Source organism: Hippopotamus amphibius, chromosome 3 (genome assembly GCF_030028045.1).
Source record: "Hippopotamus amphibius kiboko isolate mHipAmp2 chromosome 3, mHipAmp2.hap2, whole genome shotgun sequence".
Taxonomy (NCBI): Eukaryota; Metazoa; Chordata; class Mammalia; order Artiodactyla; family Hippopotamidae; genus Hippopotamus; species Hippopotamus amphibius.
Window position 1 is genome coordinate 164,982,105 of NC_080188.1, and position 23,053 is coordinate 165,005,157.

At 36.0% G+C, this 23,053-nt stretch overlaps 1 protein-coding gene across 1 annotated transcript in view; it reads right to left on the bottom strand.

Moving 5' to 3' along the window:
* The window catches only part of HMCN1 (hemicentin 1), a 460,484-nt gene that overhangs the window by 110,221 nt on the left and 327,210 nt on the right, over nucleotides 1-23,053 (bottom strand). The window contains exons 53-63 of the mRNA XM_057725744.1: nucleotides 19,947-20,097; nucleotides 18,436-18,630; nucleotides 16,865-16,978; nucleotides 12,011-12,198; nucleotides 10,395-10,491; nucleotides 4,248-4,409; nucleotides 3,410-3,523; nucleotides 3,096-3,298; nucleotides 2,722-2,803; nucleotides 2,479-2,610; nucleotides 1,987-2,136 (exon numbers count right to left, since the gene is read on the bottom strand). Of these exons, the coding sequence (XP_057581727.1) occupies nucleotides 1,987-2,136; nucleotides 2,479-2,610; nucleotides 2,722-2,803; nucleotides 3,096-3,298; nucleotides 3,410-3,523; nucleotides 4,248-4,409; nucleotides 10,395-10,491; nucleotides 12,011-12,198; nucleotides 16,865-16,978; nucleotides 18,436-18,630; nucleotides 19,947-20,097 (1,588 nt within the window). The remainder of the gene's footprint in view (nucleotides 1-1,986; nucleotides 2,137-2,478; nucleotides 2,611-2,721; nucleotides 2,804-3,095; nucleotides 3,299-3,409; nucleotides 3,524-4,247; nucleotides 4,410-10,394; nucleotides 10,492-12,010; nucleotides 12,199-16,864; nucleotides 16,979-18,435; nucleotides 18,631-19,946; nucleotides 20,098-23,053) is intronic.

The window sequence follows — 23,053 nt, forward strand, 5'->3', positions numbered from 1 at the left end:
AGACATAGAGAACACATTGGTGGTTGCCAAAGGGGAAGGTGTTGGGGGATGGATGGAGTGGGAGGTTAGGGTTAGCAGGTGTAAGCTTTTATATATATTATAGAATGGATAAACAACAAGGTCCTACTGCATAGTACAGAGAACTATATTCAATATCCTATGAGAAACCATAATGGAAAAGAATATTAAAAATAGAATGTGTGTATATATACACACGTATATATACCTGAATCACTTTGCTGTACAGAAGAAATTAACACAACATTGTAAATCAACTATACTTCAATAAAAAGAAATATTGATTAAAAAAAAGAATGTGTAACAAAAATATTGTATTATAGTATTATAATTAGACAGAAACACATTTTAATTCTTCTTGTAAATAATTATAGTGGTGTGCTGGAGGCAGCTCACACCAGCTTGCAAGAGCCAATTTTGCACATCTTTCCTACTCCATGTTCAGTGCCATCATATTCATAGCTTGAAATGGGCCACTGTGGGAATACTTACACTATAGAAACTGACAAATGATTGGTTACAAATCAGAATCTTTTTCTCTTTAGAGTCACCTGTTAAACATTTACCAGCACATTGTTAAATATCTCCAAATCTCATTTTAGTTGTCCAGAAGATAATAATTATGCCAAATTTGTACAATTTAGAAGTTGAATCAATAAGAATGTTAATGAGACATCCTATAACAAGTGTATAATATAGGAAAAGCACAGACTAAGCCCTATGTGTATATAAAATTTCTAGTTCTAAGACATAATAACATATACAAAAAGTCTGGCAAAATGTTTGGTCCTACCACATACCCTATGATTGGCATCTATTATCATTAGAGCATTAAACATAATCAAACATTCAATTTCTGACACTGAATCTCTCACTAGCAGTTTTCCCTTCTTGCTTTTGAAATCTTAAAGCATCACTAATAGGAGAAACACTGATACTCATAAACTTATCTTAATTTTGCTTTAATTTCAATTTTTAGTTGATGGATTTTAACTAATCTTATTGTGATCATTTTGCAATATATAAATACATCAAATCACTATGTTGCACACCTTAAACTTATACAGTGTTATATGTCAATTATATCTCAATAAAACTTGAAAAAATTTTTAATTTTTTGGAGTTAGCTTTGACAGAGCACACAACATGTAGATAATACATATTCACAATTGCATTTATAACTTATGAGAAATTCTTTCCCCAGTAACTGTAATAAAATTGGAAAAAGCAAGTATTTCAACTTAGTTTCAAGTTAGATTTCCATTTCAATGTAAACATTAGGCCAAAAGTAACAGCCAAAGGTTTGTTGAAAATCAAAAGGATGTGAGTTCTCCCCACAGTGCTCAATTCTATGCTGGAAAATAGTAGATGTTAATTAAATATTTCTTGGACGAATCAATGCTCCTTATTCTCACCCCAAAATAGTATAAGATTCATGATAATTTCAATTTATCCAATCTTCTACCAGTAATAAGAACATATTTAATCTCTTCATGAGATGTCTTATTTATCTATATAAATAGTAAGCGACCTATAGGCTTAGCATCAAAATAAATTATTCCAGTTTTAAATAAACAAGTGGTTCAATAGAATATATACTAGAGGAAGGTAAACATTTCAGGAAATATGAAAAAAACAGATTTTGAAATTTCTACTATTCTTTTCTCCACATTTATGTCCATTTTCATGAAAATATTATCTACTGGTAAATGTAGGACAGACAATTGACAGTATTTTTTGTTTATCTAAAGATGGTTTGTAAGTAAAATCATTATGCTGTGCACCCTAAAATTATATGGTTCTTTATATTGCTTATATTTCAATAAACTGGAAAAGAAACTTTGCAAAACATGCAAAAGAGATATTGTGAATCAATTACAAATGATCTATTTAGATGTACACTTATTTTGCACTATAGAGAGAATGTAATAAAGAAACTGAAGACAGATCAGCGCGTACCCCACATACCTTGAACTGAAAGAATGTAATTTTTCTGTGCTTTTCCCTCCACATTTGATGCAATGCATGTATAGTTTCCACTATCTGAATGCTGAGACCGGGCAATTTGGAGTTTGCTACCTCCAGACAAAATATGAACTTCAAGTGAGTCAGAATTTTCTAGAGGTCGAAACAAAGCAAAACAAAACATAAAAAAGCTTTTATTTTAACGTCTCTACAAGTCACTGTAAAAATGTCTTACTTTACGTGACAAATGTATTTTTTAAGTTTTCCCCTTGTACTTTGATTTTAAAGGGCAGCCTTTTCTTTTTTTTTTTTTTTGAAAAAGGAAAGGAGAAAAATCTCTATAAAATGAAGAATGCTTTTGTAAGTTTATATTACAGTATATTAGGCTTTTGAACAAAACACAGTACATGCATAATACTGAAAATGTGCTAGTTTACTAACCTAGTGAATCGAGAGCAAAAGAAAACAATCATACAAAGTGCACAGCTACATTACCTATGGGTTTGTGGTTCTTTAACCATGTTATCATGGGAGGTGGGATTCCAGTGGCATCACATGCTAAAGTCACAGGATTGCTAATTGTCTCCACAATGACTTCTTCTTCAGGCCCTTCAATACTGGGTGGCACTGTAAAAAGACAGAAGAAAAACATGTGTCCTCATTAAGTTAATTCAAGATACTTTCTTTCATTTGCAAATCTAGGGGAAAAAAGACTTTGTATTAGAGGCAGATGCTCACCATATACATTGAGGTGGAAATTTTTATCATCCCGTCCTGCTACATTTATAGCTCTACATACATACTGGCCTGTGTCAGATACCTAAAAGAAAAAGATACTATTGTATGTGCTCCATTAAGTTATAGATGACCAATCACACTGCTCGAGTGTAGATTAAATCATCAGTCATCTTTATGCTTAAATGCCCCAGTCCTAATTGCCTTCTACAATCCTGCTTTTTTTTAAGTGAAAAATGAGGATAATGGCATTGATGATGTTATTTTTTAAATGAAAATAATTTTTCACTGTAGTAAAGGGAATATGCAACTTCCAATTCTCCCTTCCATAATCCCACCAAGGAGTCATGACACGCAAACAAGAATAAAAGATGCACCTCAGCTTTTGTGACATGCAGCATTTGTCCATCAGCCAAAATCTCCAGGTGAGTAGACTCTGTTAGCATCCGCCCATTCTTATACCAGGTGATGACTGGAGGTGGGACAGCGTTCGATTCACACTCCAACGACACTGAGGTCCCCTCTCTTACATTAACTACAGAAAGAGATTCGCTGCCATGATCTTTAATGCTGGGGGGCACTGAAGGAAGAAAATAACAGAGGATTTTTTTTTTCATAGGATGCTCAGATAGAAAATATCTAATACCAGTTTAAAAATGAAAAAAATGTTATGAGAAGAGTATAAACAAACCATAAACAGTCAGGGAAACTTTTTTCTTGCTTTCACCAGCTTGGTTGATAGCTATACAAGTGTATTCACCACCATCAGATACCTTGGCCCGGATAATCTGTAAAGTTCGACCACCTGTGGGCAAATATAATGCAAACTGAAGTGTACAGAGGTTGTTGTAATAACTCCTTTATCAATAAGATAAATAGCAAAATATATCCTTTCCCCTAGAGAAAAATCTATATATTGAAGCATTTCACATATAAAATGAAATAATTTAATCAGTTTCCTTTGATCCTTTTGTTATTATTTATTCTACTTCCTTACAAAAGAAGAAATTAATAAAATTTTCTCTCCAGTAACCAAACATGGATAATAGAACTGTTTCATACAGATTCTAGTGAGCAAACAATAATTTTACTATAGTTAATATATGTCAACAAGTATTTCTGGGTTTAAATCTCCTACAGTACAGAAGTGGCTGTCCATCTGTCAGTCTATTTATTGATATTTACCTATCCTCAAGGAGCTTTAGGGTTGATTAAAAACAAGCAGTGAATTTATCCAATGAAAGCACTATTTACTAGTCTATCACTCCCAATTACTAAGCAGTTCTGCTTCTTAAATTTCACAATTTCTTCAAGTAGACCTTGTTACTGTATATTCCCAGTGAAATCATAAAACTCTATACAATCTTACCTTTATGGCCCCAAATGGCTAAAGAGACACATTTAATGGGAACAAATAAATGCAGCAAGACAAAAGTTTGGAAAGAGACTAAGTTGCAATGCCATTTGTACTAAAAATAAAGAAAAATGAGAAAGTGTTGCCCACTTTATAAGAGTACTAAGTTCCTTACCAGGCACAACGAGAGCATTTGTGTTTAGCTTGATAGGCTGTTCATTCTTGAGCCAGCTGAGATCAGGAGGTGGAAAACCGGAAACCTCACAGGTCAAAGAGATGAAATTGTTCACCACAACAGTGAGATTTTCAGGGTTAGGACCAATGACACTTGGGGGAACTATAATAGTAAATATATTAAAAGTGAAATATATTGATATTAATAGTAAACATATTAAAAGTGGAAAGTGATATTATCAATACATATTCCAATTTATTAATATAAGCCCAACAACTGTACTCTGCTAAAGCACTGAGTTAATGATACTGTTAATTATTTACCTGTTTTTCTTCTTAGAATTCCCTAATGCCTTCATCAAACTCATGTCCATCAGTTTTGTTTTTCTCAATTGAAACAGAATACTAGAATTCTCAAAGACAGAATTATTCTGCATTTTATTTGTAAAATGTAGTTGGCAGTTTCTAAGATGGTTTTGTCAATGTACAAAAACCAAATACTTCTTTTTATTAAGTACATTTGAATATTCTTATTTTTAATATTATATCCTTAAAGTTTTTATTTTCTTGCTTATAGCAATAACAGAGGAGAAATTTTATTTTATGGTATCTATCAATAAATTATACAGGTTATTTCAACAACGTAAATCAATGACTTTCAAGATAAGCAGAAAATTTAAGAAATAAGCAATATAATGGCTTATTTTTCAAAACCAAAAAAAAAATTTCCAAAAGCAAAAGCAGTACAGAGAAAAAGTGGAATAAAAAAGATTAATAATGCAATGCCAATTATGTATGTTAAAACACATGCACATGGAACAATAGATTTTTTTACAAAAACACATGCATGTAGAATGAATAACATCATACAGATTCAAATGGTTTCTATGTGGAGGGGTGGGAATAGGAGCATAAAAATGAATGAATACATTAATAAATAAAGGCAGACATGGGTCTTGCTCAGGCCAATGAAGATAGTAAGACATGAAATAAAGAATGAAACTAATGTAACCCTCTATTACTATATACTCTCTTTATATTATACTCTCAGTATTATATTATACTCTACTATATTAAGACTGAGGTCTTAAAACAGCATCAAAAACAAAAGCAAAAGATCAAAAGGCAAAATTGCTTCTTAAATTTTACTATCACATGGTTGTTTTTCATCCACTAATTCTCATATTCATTCATTCACTCATTTATCGAATATTTATTAAATACCTACTGTATTTCAGATGTTGTGCTAAGTGCTGACGCAGTATGAAAAATGTAATAAATAGCTATAAAGAATTAATAATTTGGTGGTAGTGACAGACATTGAACAAAAAGTAACAGTTAACATTTTTTTTTGAGTGGTTATGCTGTGCTAGGAACTGAACTAAACCATTTCATTCATGTACACCATTCCATTGGAGGCTCTTAAACCTCATGTGTTAGATACAGTTCTTATCCTCTTATTACAGATGAGGAAGCTGAGACAGAGGGAGGTTAGCGTCTTGCCTAAAGTTTCAGTTAGTTCCTGGAAGAAACTGCTGTCTGGCTCTAGAGCCCCACTCTTAGCCACTGTCTGATACTGCCTAGTGACTACAAGTGTGATGAGTGTCAGTCAGAAGTGAAGGGTGACAATAACCTAGTTTGGGGATCAGGAGGAAGAAGTGACATTTAAAAAGATACTGAAGTATGGCCAGCAATAAGCTAAATGGAAGACAGAAAATTAGTGTGTCTTCCAGAAAGAAGGCATGGCATATACAAAGGCCCAAATGGGGAAAAGAACATGGCACCTGAAGGCTGTCAGGACCACAATTTGAAGAGCAAGCTTGTTGGGGAGTAAGGTGGAGCAGGCAAAGATTAAAGGACCAAAGAGGATAAAGTCCTATCGGGTCTTCTGGGCATCATTAAGAATGCTGAAATACAGCCTAAGGAAAGGAAAGCAGAAGAGTGGTTTACTCAAAAATTAAAAGATATCAATCTGGTCACAGTTCAGGGAACTGGTAAGAAGGCTAGAAAGATCAGTCAGGAGACTACTGCTATAATAAGTGCATAAGATTATAGTGCTATGCCTAGGTTGGTGTCAGAAAGGACAGAAAAGTGAGTGGGTCCAGAATATTTTGTAGGTAGAATATTCAGGACTAAATGCTTTGGGGGTGAGGTTTAAGGAAGAGGAGGAATCAAGGATGACATTCATTTTCCTGACTTGAACAATGGGAAGATGGTGATTCCCTTTACTGAGACAGAGATCCCTGGAGGAGGAACAAATTTTGGGAAAAAGGTAATGAGTTCAGTTACATACCTATGGTCTTAGAGTGACTATTAGATGTTTGTGCTGATAAGAAGTAGATATTTGACAAGAAGAGTCTAGAGTTCCCGAGGGTGCCCTGGGTGGAGATAAAAATTTGGAAACTCTTTGCACATAGATGATATCTGAAATTTTGGAATTCATGAGATCACAAAGGAAAAGAGTGAGAAGAAATAAAGTCTAGAACTTGGAAAACTAAAGTGTAATAGTCAAGTAGAAAAGGAGGAACTAGCAAAGACAACTGGGAATGAGAGATTGGAAAGATAAGATATAAATAAGGGGTGTGGGTGTCACAAAAGCCAAAGGAAGAGAATTTTTTTAAAAGATAGTCAAATGCTCAAGAATGTCAAATGCTCAAAAGCAAGAAAGATAAAGCCTGGAAAGTGCCTGTTGGACTTCTGATGTCACTTCATGAATTCAATGAGCAGTTTCATTGAAGTTGTGAGGGTGAAATTCGGTGAGCAATGGTGGGAGGAGTGAGTGGGAGTGAGGAAATGGAGACAGTAAATACAATACACATGGCTTTTAGAGAAGGTTGCTTTGAAATGGGGGAAAAGAGAGGGAGGCAGCTGAAGAGAAATGTTAGGTCTAAGGAAGAGTTTAGGGTTTTTTTGGTTTGTGTTTTTTGTAGTTTTTTTTTGGAGGCAAGAGAGAAGAAAATTTAAGCTCTCTTGGGAAGGAGCCAGTAAAAATGTGAATTTCAATGCTGGAGAGGAAAAGAGGAGATTATGAGATTTTTGAGGAGGCAGTGGCCAGGGATCTAGAGTCAAGTCAGTCTTTAGAAGGTAGAGAGATGCTCCCATCTTGTGTTGTAACAGCAGGAAGGAAGAAATGGCAGTATCAGATGCAGCTAATACCGTCAATCTGATGGTAGGAATTTGAAGTTGTTTCTGCAATATGCCTTCTCTTTTCCCTATAAAATAAGAGGTAAGGGGACTTCCTAGGTGGCCCAATGGTTAAGAATCTGCCTGCCAATGCAGGGGACACGGGTTCAATCCCTGCCCCAGAAGGACACCACATGCCGTGAAACAACTAAGCTTGTGCTCCACAACTATTGAGCCTCCACTCTAGAGCCCGTGAGCCACAACTATTGAGCCCCTGTGCCACAACTACTGAAGCCCATGTGCCTAGAGCCCGTGCTCAGCAACAAGAGAGGCCACCACAATGAGAAGCCCACACACCACAATGAAGAGTAGCCCCCCTTGCCACAACTAGAGAAAGCCCATGTGCAGCAATGAAGACCCAACACAGCCAATAAATTAATTAATTAATTTAAAAAACAGGAGGTAAGGGCACTGACTGAGTGAAAGTGAGAGGGGACTGTGATTGACTAAATGTTTGTGTCTCCCCAAAATTCATATACTAAAGCCCTAACTCTCAGAGTGGTTGTATTTGAAGATGGGGCCTTTAAGGAAGTAATGAAAGATAAATGAGGACATAAAGGTGGGGCCATCATTAGATAGGATTATTGTCTTCATAAAAAGAGACACTTGAGAGCTCCCTTGCTTTTTCTGTCCATGCGTGCTCAGTGGAAAGGCCTTGTGAGGACAAAATGGCCATCTGTAAGCCAGAAAGAGCCTTCATCAGAAACTGAACCCTGCTGGAACCTTGATTTTGGGTTTTCCAGCCTCCAGAAGAGTGAGAAAATAAACTCCTATTATTTAAGGCATGCAGTCTCTGATATTTTGTTAATGGCTGCCTGAGCTAAGACAGGGGCCATCTGACATTCAAGAAGATATGAGTCACTATGGAGTAGAGACAAGAGGAGGCTGTATAAAGGGCTCATTTCAAGCAGTACCTATGAATTTATAGTAACACCAACATTCCTGACACCAAGAGTTCCTCTAGCCATGGTTAGCTACCTAGGGGTAGGTATAGAACTTAGTGAGAGGTAACACAGAAAAGTAGCTAAGTTTAAAGCCTCTGGAATCAGACCACCTGAGTTAAAATCCTGGTTCTGTATTTGCCATCTGTGTAACTTTGGGCATGTCACTTAATCTCACTAAGCCTCAGCTTTTTTATCCGTGAAAGAGGTATAAAATGGTACCAACCACCTGGGGTTGAGATAATTAAATAAAATAACATATATAAAACACCTGGCACAGCACCTGGTAAGTATCAAGCAGTCAGTATGTTGTGTTGTTACATGCAGAGTTGAGCTTTTATTGAGCATGTGGGCTGAGAGAAGTGATTTATATGCGGTCCATGAAAATTAAGCTGGATGTGAAGGAAAATAAAGACATAGAGGCTTCAAAAAAAAACTGGGAGGTCAACATACTGAAGGTTAGAGTCCAAAAGAAGCAAGCAGTGTTGTAGGGGGAGATAACAAATGGTATGGTTTTAAATGAAAACAATTGAAATTGTTTCTCCTGCACATGAATTTTCCAATATTTAAGTATGAGTTCTGGACTGCAGGCAGGAGCTCAAGACTCCATTAGCCAGTAAAAGAGGAAACCCTTCTTGAGCCCCGATAGTTAATAGTAAACAGTAGTGGCTGCTGCCTCTCAAGCCACACAAGTCTCCCACTTCAGGTGTTTTTTCTTTGCATTACAAAGAGGAAATGGATACGAAGGAAATATAATAAAGGAACAACAAATATTTATTTAGCAACTACCATGACTTCAGGTTTAGAAAGACCAAGGTCCGTAAGAAATGACCATTTGCCTACAGCATTTACAATAAAGTTATGGGATAGAGGTGAAGATACAGACATATAAAGATAAGGTAACATATGTAACTGCTAAAACTGGGGTATTTATGAGATGCTTTTGATCACATAAAGGAGGAAAAATTAATTCTGCCTTGGGGAATTAGGAAAAATGATCAACATTTTTATTTTTCAACATTGATTCTACTGTATTTTACAGATTAGAATGTATACTTTCATAATGATTATATTTGTTTAATTCATTCTTCCTGGAAATTCATTATACATTTTTTTTCTATTTTGGTCAGATTTACTAAAAAAAAAACTTGCTTAGCACTGGGAATACAAAGGTAACAGTGCTTCAGATATCTGTTACACAAACACCAAACATTGGTAGACATCAATACTCCCCACATACTGTACCAAAAAAGAATATCCATTATGCTAAATGTCTTTTTTTTTTTTTTTTTTTGCTAAATGTCTTTTGAAGGAAGAAATTTTTCATGAAATGTCAAATTTCAGTTATTTCCAAAATGAGCTAGAATTCTGTATATGAATCACACATTTAAAGAAAATCTTTTATAATAATTGTTCACCATATCCAATTGAATATTCTGGAAGCAGCCAACTGCTTTTTTTTTTTTTTTAAAGCAAAAAGTCAGTATTTATGGAGTGTCTAGCATTTATTGAGAACTTAGAATCTAATAAATAAATTAGGTGTACTGATGGTTTTTAAGAATTATTTAACTCCATAAAGTGACTTTTTCTTCTTCAGGAAGTATATTAGGTACTAGAGAGTATAACTCATCATGAATTCTATAACTGAGGACAGAAACTGGTTTTAATCAGGCCCAGAGGGTAAATTTTTATGAGTAGAACAGTTATATTTGGTTCTAACTTCATTTAAACTTGTAATATTTGGGATTTCCAATTTTGATTTTTTTCTTTTTACTTTCAAATATGTTTGGAGTAACTACTTTTTCTTAAGGGACTGAAATAATATAAAAACAGGCTTCCTCAAAGATTTGTACTATATAAATCCCACAAGCTGTGGTAGAAAGAAAGAAGAGGAAAGATTAAATGAATGCAGGCTCCACACATTGTTCAAGTTAAAAAATACAAAATAAGCCTATATAATCTAAAACAGTTTTCCTGCTTTCTCAAGCATACTCTAACAGATGTTTTTGGAACTGAGCTCTTACCATGAACATTGAGGTTAAAATATTTTTTGGCACTTCCAGCTGTGTTCTCAGCAATACACACATACCTGCCGATATCTGTTATTTGAGTATTTAGAATCTAAGGGGAAAAAATGAAGAAATTCCAACTGAAATTTTTTATAAAGAGACTTGTCAATTTTTGAGAATAAACAATAAACATTCTTTCTAGTTAAGCCCAGATAAACATAAGAAAAAAATTTTGTACAGAATACTGCTGATGCTGGCTTTTATTAGGTCAATCAAATACATATAAAGATTTCTAATCAGAAAAGGCAATTTTATGCATACTTGCATACAGACTATGAAAAGTCCCAAATCTTTCTCCCACTTCCCTACCTACATTCCTGGCAGTGTGTCTGTGAAGCTCCTCCCATCAGGAAGTAAAGATGTGAATTTGTGTTGGCCTCGTAACTGGCTTTGACCAAGAGTGTGATAGATGTGACAGTGTTCCATTTCAAACCTAGACCTTGTGCACTTCTACTCATTCACCTGGAACCCTGGCACCACTGTGTGAGGAAACCAGGACTAGCCTGCTGGAGGGTGAGAGATCATGTGGGAAGAGTCAGCCTCATTATTGCAACTGAGGCCCCAGATACATGCAAGAGCCCAGCCAAGATCAGCAGTGCCACAGATTCAATCCATAGCATGCAGACACGTGAGTAAGCTCCACTCAGACCAGAAGAATCACCCAGCCAACCAGAAGGCTTGTGAGCTAAATAAATGCTTATTGTTTTAAGTTGTTTGCAATGCTTTGTTTTAGGTAGCAAGAGTTAGTTAATACAGCAGTTATATTTTCTTTCTAATTATGCAGAAATTTCCAACCATCTATATATCTTTTGGTTCTGGTCAACAGAAATATTCAAGTATTTAGTTAGAGGTTGTATGAGCATCAGACAGAAACAGTCATGATGTTCAGAAGAGACTTTGAGAATTCAAGGTTATTTACAACCAGTGAAACTTTTTTCTTTTTTTTTTTAAATAAAGAACTCCATGGGATAGGTCCTGTGTTGGATACACTGATGCTTAGATTCTTGGGTCTATAGAACATCATTAACATGTTCAGGAAATAACTTCTTAGGTTGCATCCTAACGAAAGAGTTGGTGTTATTTCTACAAGTGCCTATCTTCTTTTTAAGACACTTGAAGACAAAAATATAGACATGCCCATTAATGAACAACTCAGGATATTTATGTGGTTTCCATTATTATTTATTATCAATTCTTTGCCAATGCAAGACAAATTTTAATCTATAAGGAACCTTAAATCATCTAGAATTTAATCATCAGAAATCTGCAATGGAAAATAATTTGGTTTTATCACAGAGGCCATATGGTAGTAAATTTTAAGGGGTGTGTGTGTGTGTGTGTTGAATGTACAGATAACCTGTGGAAGAATTCACACAAAACTATTAACAGTGGTCACCTTTGATAGTGAGAAAAGGATGAGGAAGAATAACTTTATTTTATATATCCTTTTTACAAGTTATTTTTACCAATATTTATAAACCAAGACAAATTATTTTTAAAAGAAAAAAAAACAATTATTTTAAAATACAAAGTCAAATAGCTATTTTTAAAATTAGATTTTTTACTTTTACCTGAAGAATTCTTCCACTAGATAGAAAAATATTATGTTCATCTTCCAGCAAGGGCTGTCCATCTTTTTGCCAGGAATTCCTTGGTGCAGGGCTGCCACTGGACAAACACTCCATCAATATACTCTTGTTCACCAGCACGGTGACCTCTTCAGGGAGATCACCATTTGCTCCCTTGATAACTGGAGGCACTAATAAGTGATGGCAACAAAGAGATAATGATAGGAAACAAGGTCTTCTCCAAAATATTCTAGTTTTCTGACAATTTTAAAAACTATGTGAATTTGGGATTATTCTTTTCCCTCTCTTCACCTATTCTGGACTAACCCCTCCCATAGTTTCCTTCCCATTTAGGTTAATCTCAATTCTTCCCAATATATCTTGTCTCGTTTCTCTCTCAGCCCCTTCCATGGTGTCCTCTAGGTTTGCAAGCATACATGCAAGTGGTATCTGCACAAATTAATAGTTAAGTCTACTTGGCCATCTAGACAAGCCAGGTAAATCTTTAAAGTGTATTTGAAATGTACAGGTTTGGTCTCATTTGCAAGGGAATTGTCTGGGCTACTCAGAGTGTTTCCCCAGCCACAGTATCAGTGGTATCACATAAACATCACCTGGGAGCTTGGCTAGAAATGCAGATTTTGGGGTCCAATACTGCCTTCTTTAATTGGCATCCCTAGGAGAGCCCAAGAAGTAGGGTTTTTTTTGTTTTTTGTTTTTTTCGGCCACACCATGTGGCATGAGGGATCTTAGTTCCCCGACTAGGGATCGAACCCATGCCCCCTATAGTGGAAGCTCGGAATCTTAACCAGTGGACCACCAGGGAAGACCAGAAGTTTGTGTTTTAACAAACTCTCTACGTGATCCTTATGTATGCTAGAGTTTGGGAAGCCATGCTCTAGATCTTTCTACATATATTAATTCTCATTTAAAATAATATAGAATCAGTACAGGTTAATGCCCACCTGATGTTAGACTAGTCAGTTATGAAAAAACATATTATCCATAGAATTTTTAAAAAATGGAAATGTGAAACTAGGAATGCATGTGTTGGCTGCTTTTGTAAATGTAGAAATTCATTTTCAAAATAAATAATCATTTTGTTTTGTAAGTTCAGTTATTTTGTTTTACTCTCTTAAAATGTACCATATCTTTATCAATCAGTCAAGAATGTATGTTTAATGCGGATGCTGTCTTGTAGTATTTGAGTCTCTCCAAAGCTACATTGAAAGTTTATAAAGAAAATAATCAAGGCTACAAGGCCCATAATAAAATTTCAATGTTACTTTGAAGGCTTACTTTCACATTCAAAATTAGATGATTTTTGCTATACTTTAGATAACATAAAATATATAGCTTGAACTGCAGATTAGTAAATAGCAAACTTGAATTTCAGATTAAATAAGGCTATCACTATCCCCACACCATGAAAACGGGTCACATGAAACGTTGGGACATAAAGATTCAATGTTTTCTTCAACTTTTACCTGCAGCTGAATCATTAGAGCTACCAGGAGGTGCACTACAGGTCCAAGGTCTGACCTGTAGAGGCCTCCACCAAAGCTCTTTGCTCTCACCTGCTCTCCAGCTGGGTTACACCTCTCAGAATTGTCTCAGTGGCACTTAGGAGGCTGGCATCAAACATGGTGAAACATCCCTAATTTAGACAGACTTTGTGGGCTGTTTTCCTTGCTTTGTTCCTACTTCTCTAAACTCATCTCCAACTTCCTCCTAATTAAAAACAACAGACTGAAGACAAGAACATCTCCCTTTGACAACCAATCCCTACATTCCATTTCATTTTAACCAGATCCCAGTACTTCCCAACTTATAATATCTTGCTACTTGATCAGACCCTTCCACTCAGTCCTAAAGTAAATTCCTTCCAAACTTAGGCTAAATTAAGCCAGGTGGTCTAGGATACTCCTTCACTGCTCTTGATGATGTTAGTACTGATTTTAATTGTCTTTTTATCACTACCTTGTAGACTTTAAAACCTATGTTGGGCTTCCCTGGTGGTGCAGCGGTTAAGAACCTGCCTGCCGATGCAGGGGGACACAGGTTCCAGCCCCGGTCCGGGAAGATCCCACATGCCGCGGAGCAACTAAGCCTGTGCACCACAACTACTGAGCCTGTGCTCTAGAGCCCACAGGCCACAACTATTGAGTCTATATACCACAACTACTGAAGCACACATGCCTAGAGACTGCTCCACAACAAGAGAAGCTAGCGCAATAAGAAACCTGTGCACTGCAATGAAGAGTAGCCCCTGCTCGCCGCAACTAGAGAAAACCTGCGCGCAGCAACGAAGACCCAACACAGCCAATTAAAAAAAATAAGTAATAAATAAATAAATAAATAAAACCTATGTTGATGACCCATCCCACCCTAGTTTCACCTCTACCCCACTTCAGCCAGCCACAGACTGTCATACCGTGGACCATTCAACATTAACACTTTTCCCCTTTACAAGTTCATAAGCTCCTTGAAGGTCTGATGTCTACTGTATTCACTTCCGTATCCTTAGTACCTGGCACATGGTGAGCGATCAATAGATACTTGTCAAATAAATGAATTTTGAATTCTTGTGTTTTCTCTCTTCCACCTCCTTTCAGGCTTCCTTCATAAGCTGGCTTTTTGTTTGCACTGAAAACTCTAGCCCTTCCACTTCTCCTCCCTTACAACCAATCTATCAGCCTTCCTCCAGTCTCATTTTTCCTCTTCTCCTGCCTAGATCTCAGAGCAGGTCATTTCAGCCATGCTCTGTCTCACTGCACAGTCTCTGTCTACTACCCTCCAGTGCTTCCACAAAGTGCACCTTTGCTACCTTATGGCACCGCCCTCGGGGCTCCCCTCTCCTCCGCCTTAGGTCACATCATCTATGTTCTTCTACCTCTGATCCCACGTTACTGAGGGTGGCTGCAGAAAGCAATGACTAAGCCAAATAGCTCCAACTTCAGTGTTTGACTATCACACCCCTGACAGTGGTAATCTCTAAGGTTCTCCGTTTTCCACAGGTCCAAATACCACCCCTGCCACTGTTTCTCTTGTTTTCATACTTAAAGAAAGGACTAAATACATTTGATATGCATTCCCACATACCCCTTCTTACCATTCCAAGGAGTGGCAATTCACTACCATGAAAGGCTAGTTGACCCCTCTCAGTTTATGGATTGAATTTTTCACCCATTCTAGGACTTGCTCCAACATTCCTTGCACCCTCCTCCCATCAACACACATACTTGAAACTTTTAACTTGTCTCATTCTGTTGAATCATTTTTCTTGGTCTATAAAGCAAGTTCAAATCTCTCTTAAATATGTTTTTTCAAACAAGCTGTTTTCCCTTTTACTCTATTTCACCTCTTCCTGCCTCTTCAAAATGTCTTAAGAGTACTCTCTATTTGTTTCCTTTTCTTTCTGATTATCTGCTCAATATTTATCCTTTTGTTCTGTGGCTTTGTAGCATACCATACTATACGTAAATCAATCTTTGAAATTTCACTACTGATTTTTCAGTTTCAAATGGCGTTTCCCAGTTTTTGTTTTCTTAAACTTACTTTACCATTCCATACTAAACCCACTTCTTGATAACCTTTTCTATGCCTTGGATTCGGTGACATGGTAGTTTACTGCTTCTTATTAACTTAGATTGTTTCTCCTCTAACTCTATTTTCTCTTTTTGGTCTCCTACTTGTAAATGATCCCATAACGATCTTCTTTTAATCTTCTCCTAAGCTATCTATAACCCCTTCTGTTGGAAATCTCATGCCTTTGAATGTCACCTCTTTGTGGATAACTCTCAAGTCTATATTCTTAGTTCAATTCTCTCCGCTGTGTTGTAGTTCCATATATCCAATGTCTCATTCAACATCTTCCTAAGTATCTTGGTACCATGCCAAATTCAATATGTTCAAAACAAAACTGACTTCCTTCTTCCCAAGTCATGTTGTTTTCCTAAATCTTCTATTTTTATTGCTCTTGCTATGATTTTCTTAGTCACCCAGGATAAAAATCTGGGTCATCTTACACTTTCAGGTAAGTGCCTAATGCTTCATGTCACTTAATCACTTCCTCTATAAAATCTTTCATACTGACTGCCTCCTATACATTCCTACTGCTACTTCTCTAGCTCATCTCCTTCTGATGGAAGCATCTATTTATTTCTGCTTCTAGTAGCATCACCTCCCTTTTCCCTTAAAGGTGCAATACTTCTTCTAGTCTCAGTCCATGCATTCATGATATGACTGTGGTCCAAGGGTAGATATATGAATTATGCCTTGTCAATTAGGCCTCTTGGCCTCTGTAATTGGTTCAGAGATGGATATGTGATTCATGCTTGGCCAATTAAAGCTGTGGAAACCCAATTCTAAGACTTCAGTTGTAAATACTGGGAAAGAAAAGCTTTCACTTTGGATGTGAAACTAGAAGATGTAAGATTAGAGTTCCCAGGGGCCAACCTGCTATTCCCCCACCTGAGAATGATGCTAACAGAGAAAAACAAAGCCAAGAGAAAAAGAAAGGTATAGTCCGGTGGACCTCTTTTGAGCCATAGAAGTCAGATGTGAGTACAGCCAGATCTACGCTGGGACTTTTCAGGTTCATGAATCAGTGATTCTCTCTGTCTCTCTCTCTCTCTAATTTTTTGGTTTAAGCCAGTTTGTTATTTGATATTTCAGGAGTCCTAACTAATATGCTTTCAATTTGTATAAGATAACTCCCTGGGAAAACTATCAGTTTCTGATTATCTTTATGTCTCTAAAATGCTTAGTGCAACATCAAGCAAACATTAGTTCCTTGAAAAAACTTTTCAGTGAAGGAATGCATAATAAACAAAACAAACAAACAAACAAACTCACAGAGTACACGGACATCATACTGAAGGGAATCTTCTCCAGCCTCATTCACAGCCACACACATATATCTTCCAGCATCTTCTACTTTAGCCCGGGGAATCTGTAACACTCGCCCTCCTGAAAATATATCCCAATACATATGTTCACTTCTCTAAATCTTAGAGTGAAAGTGGTCATAAACAGAGACATAATTTTTCAGGTCTAACGACTTCTTTACGTTTTCTTTCAAGGCTCTTCATCCAGTGTTTCAGTGTTAATTCCACATACTACACTTAGAACAAACACTGCATCATTGAAAAGCGGACCAGCATATAAATAAGACCTCCTGAGAACTCAGTAGCTTGTATAAGTTTTCCTCAAGGAAGGAATGTTGCTCTATGCACTTCTCACGTTCCATGTGGTATGCTGCTATGTGGTGACTTCTTGCTTTTACTGTTTTAAACACATGTAAAAGAAGTTTACACTGTTGGAGGTAAGTACTGATTTCAGAAAATAATAGCCAAAGATATAAAAGGTATAAAGTATACCTTTATACATGTGATCTTGAAAGAATGATTTTTAAACTTTTAAACTTTTCATGTTGATGTAATCTCAAACTTAGAGAAAAGTCACATTATATTAAAAATTTCACCTGTTTATCAATAATTTATATTTCAATCTAACTGTTTGATCTGTCATAAAAATGTACATATTAACTTTATTTATATATATAAATGAGTAATACTCTCAAATGATTCAGAAAAAGATTGAGAGTATATTGGAGACACGATGCCCCTTCACTGCTAAATACTCATAAATATAGTATTTATGGTATACTAGGTATAATGACCAAAATCAGAAAATGTAAAATCAGTTAAAAAAAAATGTACTATTGAACCATAGTTCATATTCAAATTTCTTTATTATTAAAATAGTCTTTAATAGCTATTTTTCCCAAGCCCAGATCCAATTTAGGATCACATTTAGTTTCATTTCTATCTAGTTTCTTTTCTTTTTTTTCCCCAAGATATTCTTTTGTTTGAGATGAAATTTACATACATTGAAAGGCACTGGACTTTGTGTACAATCTGATAAATTTTGACAAGTCTATTTGAATGTTTGCTAAAAGTATACAGAAGTCTTGAAAATATTATCATTCCACAATTTAAACTTCTCTTTTTCCATCAATAAACCATGTAATAACTAAAATATTTGAAACCAATCATCTTTACTATTGATTTATGAGAAATGCATTTAATAAACCGAGTAGTAACTATATGCAAATATATTTGAGAATTTATTATTAATAATGTACAGAAATAAAACTGATTATTTCATCACACTGTTTAGAAAAGGGAAGGCACAAGGAGTCAAAAGACTTTCTTAAGTTGATAGAATGATCCCGTAGTAGATCTGAAAATTAACTAAGGTGTCAAATTCTCAGCTTGAAGTTACACAGATACCAGTGGCATTCAGCATGCTGTGTCAGCTAAATTACACGGCCAGAAAGTCAATCAATTTGCCTGGCCTAATAAATGAGAAGAAACACATTTGACAGAGATTCAGATTTTCACCCCGTTCCTAGCAATCTTTACCTGGTAAAATCAATACTCTATCACTTGAGGTCAGAGGGTGGCCATCTTTATACCATGTCAGTGTAGGAGGAGGAGCAGCGTTTGTCTCACAGTAAAGAGAGATGGGATTGTTAATGATCACATTCTTGGCTTCACCACTCCTGCCAGTATCCAGCATGTTTCCTATTTCCCAGAGCTTCTGAAAACTTGGAGGAACTATGGAGAAAAGACATGATATTGTGGACTCATGTGAATGACAGTGCCAATCCATTGAAGAAAGATCTTTGCTGTGTTTTCACAGGAGTGATTTGTACATGTAATAAATTAGACAATGTGAAAATATTTTCAAGTACTGATACACCTACCAACTCAGCCCTTAGCTAAAAAAGCAGTGGACAGAAGTCGGAGCTGGTTCTCCAGTGGAAGAGCAAGAAGCATGGAGCTCAGAATGTTGTGCTCATGCTGTGCTCTCCATTCCTGTTCAAAGACTCCAGCATTTAGAAGATAAAGTGTCCTGCTCTCAGGAAGGACCTACTATAATAAACATGGCTAAAGAATATGATCATAGCAGGGAAAACCAATTTTGAGAAACCATTAAAAAATACTGGCTCAACAGAGCAATTCCCAATGATTTGTCTTATTCAGAAAGCTAAAGAAGTTATGCAGCCAAGATCAATAAGTCTATTAACAAAAATAATGGGACATTCTCAAACTTTTCTGGGTGACAAGTATGAACTTTCTAGAAGGTAATTTGCCTGTATATCAAAAGCATTGCAAAAGTGTATAACACTTGACCTAAAATTCCATCATTACCAACTTATGAGAAATCAAAAATGTGCAAAACTTTTAGGTATAAAGATGTTCAATGAAGTAAAAGCTTGGACACAGCCCAGACATTCAACAATAGGAGTCTAGTTAAATAAATATTCAGATACTCAACTGATAAAACAGGTATAGTTATTAAAAATTATGTTGAGAGTAGCAATATCAACAATAATAGCAAATATTTCTTCGGCATTTTGCTAAGAGTTGTATATACTTCATCTTATTTAGTACTCATCACAATTCTACAAGGCGTTAATTTTGAAAGTGAGGAAACGGGGGCTTAAAATATTTAGGTAACTTGCCCAAGCCACAAAGCTTGAAGGAGCCTGTATCATCATTCAATTCTAAGTCTGACTACTTTAAATTCTGATATAATGTTACATTAGCTTTCTGATAAACTTCATGATATAATGTTAGGGGAAGGCACATGTAACAGAGAAGTATGTATTTTGTGATCCCAATTTATAAATGAAATATACATTTACAAAAATATATATGAATGAAACACAAAAATAACAGAAGTAATCCTGAATGATGAGACTGTTTTCTTCTTTGTTAATTTCTTGCGTCCTTGTTTGCAATAATGAATTTATATTATTGTCAACAGAAAAAAAAAACTATTTAAAATTAACCAAGTCAAATCTCTTTTTCATTGCTTTGCCAGATCATATAAATTAAATTACACACAACAAACATAACAGTATTACCTTGTATATTCACATCAAAATCCAGCTCATCTTCACCTGCGATATTAGATGCGACACACGTGTATCGTCCAGTGTCCGATATTTGCGCCTCCTTGATTTGAAGTGTGTGTCCATTCGCGGCGATAGTAAGATGACCATCTGATTTCAGGGGCTGTGATTCAATTAGAATAATGTTATAATCAAGTACTCCAATAAATCCTCTAGGGGACTATGCAGTTGAGAGTTTTTATGATTCTTTCATAAATAAAAATAAAAATTTAGGTGAAATACTCAAGACAACTTCATTTACTTTGAATAAGCTGACTGTTTTTCAGTAATCATGTCCTTATTTATTGAAAATTGTAGTTCATATAGTTTAAATCTGTGCCAGGTGTTTCTGGGTGGTGCATTTATAAATTACTTATGATGAAAAATGTTCGTAAGTGCTACATCCAGCTGATCCCACATTGCAGTAAAAAAGTGTATCTTTTCTTACTATTTTGTAGCAAATGCTAGAATTTTTAAACGAAAGATTCAAGGCATTAGCATAGTCTGATTTAAATATCACTATTGCTCATTCAGAAACATTATTTCATAAATGAAAAAATTTAACCTTGAGATATTTACATTGTGATGTTTTATTGGTAACATTACCTATATTGAATAGGACATTTCTCATCTTCTAAACATTTCCGTATATACTAAATTCCCTTTTATTTCCTGAAAATTTTAGTTCCTGGCTCACTGTTACTTCTAATGATACTTTTCTCACAATTCTTGGTGATTTCAATACCCACACAGACAGTCATCCAAGGCTTTATGCTCTCAGCTCCTTGACCTCCTCTCTATTTTTTTGTCCCAACCCTCTCTCAGCCACTCGATAGGAGAGTTATACAGAACTTATAATTACCAATAATCACATCTCTTCATAATCTCAGTTTCAAGTTCTCACCTTCTGACTACCACCTTTTTTTAAAAGAACTTTTATTGAGATACAGTTAACAGACAATAAACAGCATATATTTAGAGTGTACAATTTGGTATCCCAATCTTCCAATTCATTTCCCCCCAACCCTCCCCGTTTCCCCACTTGGTGTCCATGTGTTTGTTCTCTACATGTGTCTCTATTTCTGCCTTGCATTTCCTCTTTCATAGTCGTTAGCATTTGCCTTATGTATTGAGGTGCTCCTATACTGGGTGCATAGATATTTACAATTAGTATCTCCTCTTCTTGGATGGATCCCTTGATCTTTACGTAATGTCCTTTCTTGTCTCTTGTAACATTTTTTATTTTAAAGTCTATTTTATCTGATATGAGTATTGCTACTCCAGCTTTCTTTTGATTTCCATTTGCATGGAATATCTTTTTCCATCCCCTCATTTTCCGTCTGTATGTGTCCCTAGGTCTGAAGTGGGTCTCTTTGAGACAGCATACATGGGTCTTGTTTTTGTATCCATTCAGCCAGTCTGTGTCTTTTGGTTGGTGCATTTAGTCCATGTACATTCAAGGTAATTATCAATATGTATGTTCCTATTACCATTTTCTTAATTGTTTTGTTTTTGCTTTTGTAGGTCCTTTTCTTCTCTTATGTTTCCCGCTTAGAGAAGTTCCTTTAGCATTTGTTGTAGGGCTGGTTTGGTGGTACTGAATTCTCTTAGCTGTTGCTTGTCTGTAAAGCTTTTGATTTCTCCATCAAATCTGAGTAAGGTCCTTGCTGGCTGACTACCACCTTTTAAGTTTCTAACTCATTTCCTCTAGAATCCCAACTCCCACAATGTTTTGGTCCCATGGGAGGACCCAAAATTCACTGAACTTGCAATCTTTTCACTATCACTCACTCTCCTCCTGCCTCAGAGAAGGTCTATTATGGCAACTACTCCTTGTATAAACTTGTATTAAAAAAATCAACTCCTTTGCCCCCTCTCCCTTTATTTTATTCCCCTGGCAAAACCTTAACGCTGGTTAATACCATTCTCTGTCCATTCTGAACATCCCTTGGTCTACTCAAGGACAGTCCTCCAGCAACTGTGTCCTCTCTATGAGCGTCATCACCAATTGCTTTCTTTCCACTGGGTGATTTCAATCTGCATACAGCATAACTTCCGCATTAAAAAAAAAACCTCATTAGACTGCAGCCTAACTCCACATTTTTCTATTCTCTTCTATAACCAATGACTTTAAAAAGTTTTCTACATTTGCTATCTCTTTCTTCCATTTTTCTTGAATCCTCAGATAAGACTTTCACCATCTCTACTTGACCAAAATGATGTTTTCAAGGTCACCAGTGATATCCATGTTGCTAAATTTACTGGTCAATTCTCAGTCTTTATTTTACCTGACCAGTGGTATTTAACACAGTTTAACTTTTCTTTATTTTGAAAACTTTTTCCTTATCTTTTGGGACACATCACTCTCTGCCCCACAACCTTTAAATGTAGGAGTAACCCAGGGCTTCATCCTTGGACCTCTTCTCTTTCTACCTAAACTCACTCTCCTAGTGATCCCATGCAAAATCTTGGACTCCTCTTTGACTCACCTCTTTCCCTTACATCCTTCTACCACCTTCATCCAAGGAACCACCACTTATGTTCTGGACTATGGCAATAAATTCATTTCTGGACCCCCTTCTTCTTCAACCAGTAAAGAAGCCAATGTAATCTTCTCAAAACCTTAAGTTAGAACACATCACTCTTGTGTTTAAAACCTTCCAGAGGTTTTCCATTAGGATAAGGCCAACTGATCTACAAACAGTATGATCTGACCCTCCATTAATCTTTTGCTCTCACCTTTCCCTGTGATCCCATTGATCACTGCACTACAGCCACATGCCTCAGGGCCTTTGCCCCTTGCTAGTCTCTCTAGAATATTTTCCTCTCAGATATCTTATGTTGGCTTCCTTCGATTTCTGTGAGTTTCTGCTCAAATATCACTTTATCAGTGAGGCCTTCCCTAGATAAAGAAGAGATCGCATTCCTCACACTCACTCTTCTTCTCCTGAGTTCTCTCCATTATGTTTACCTTATCTGGCACACTGTACACTGTACTTGTTTGTTTAGTTTCCTCCCTACCCCCCAAACGCCATATGAGCAGAGATTTTTGTCTGTTTCCTTCACAGCTGTATCATCTG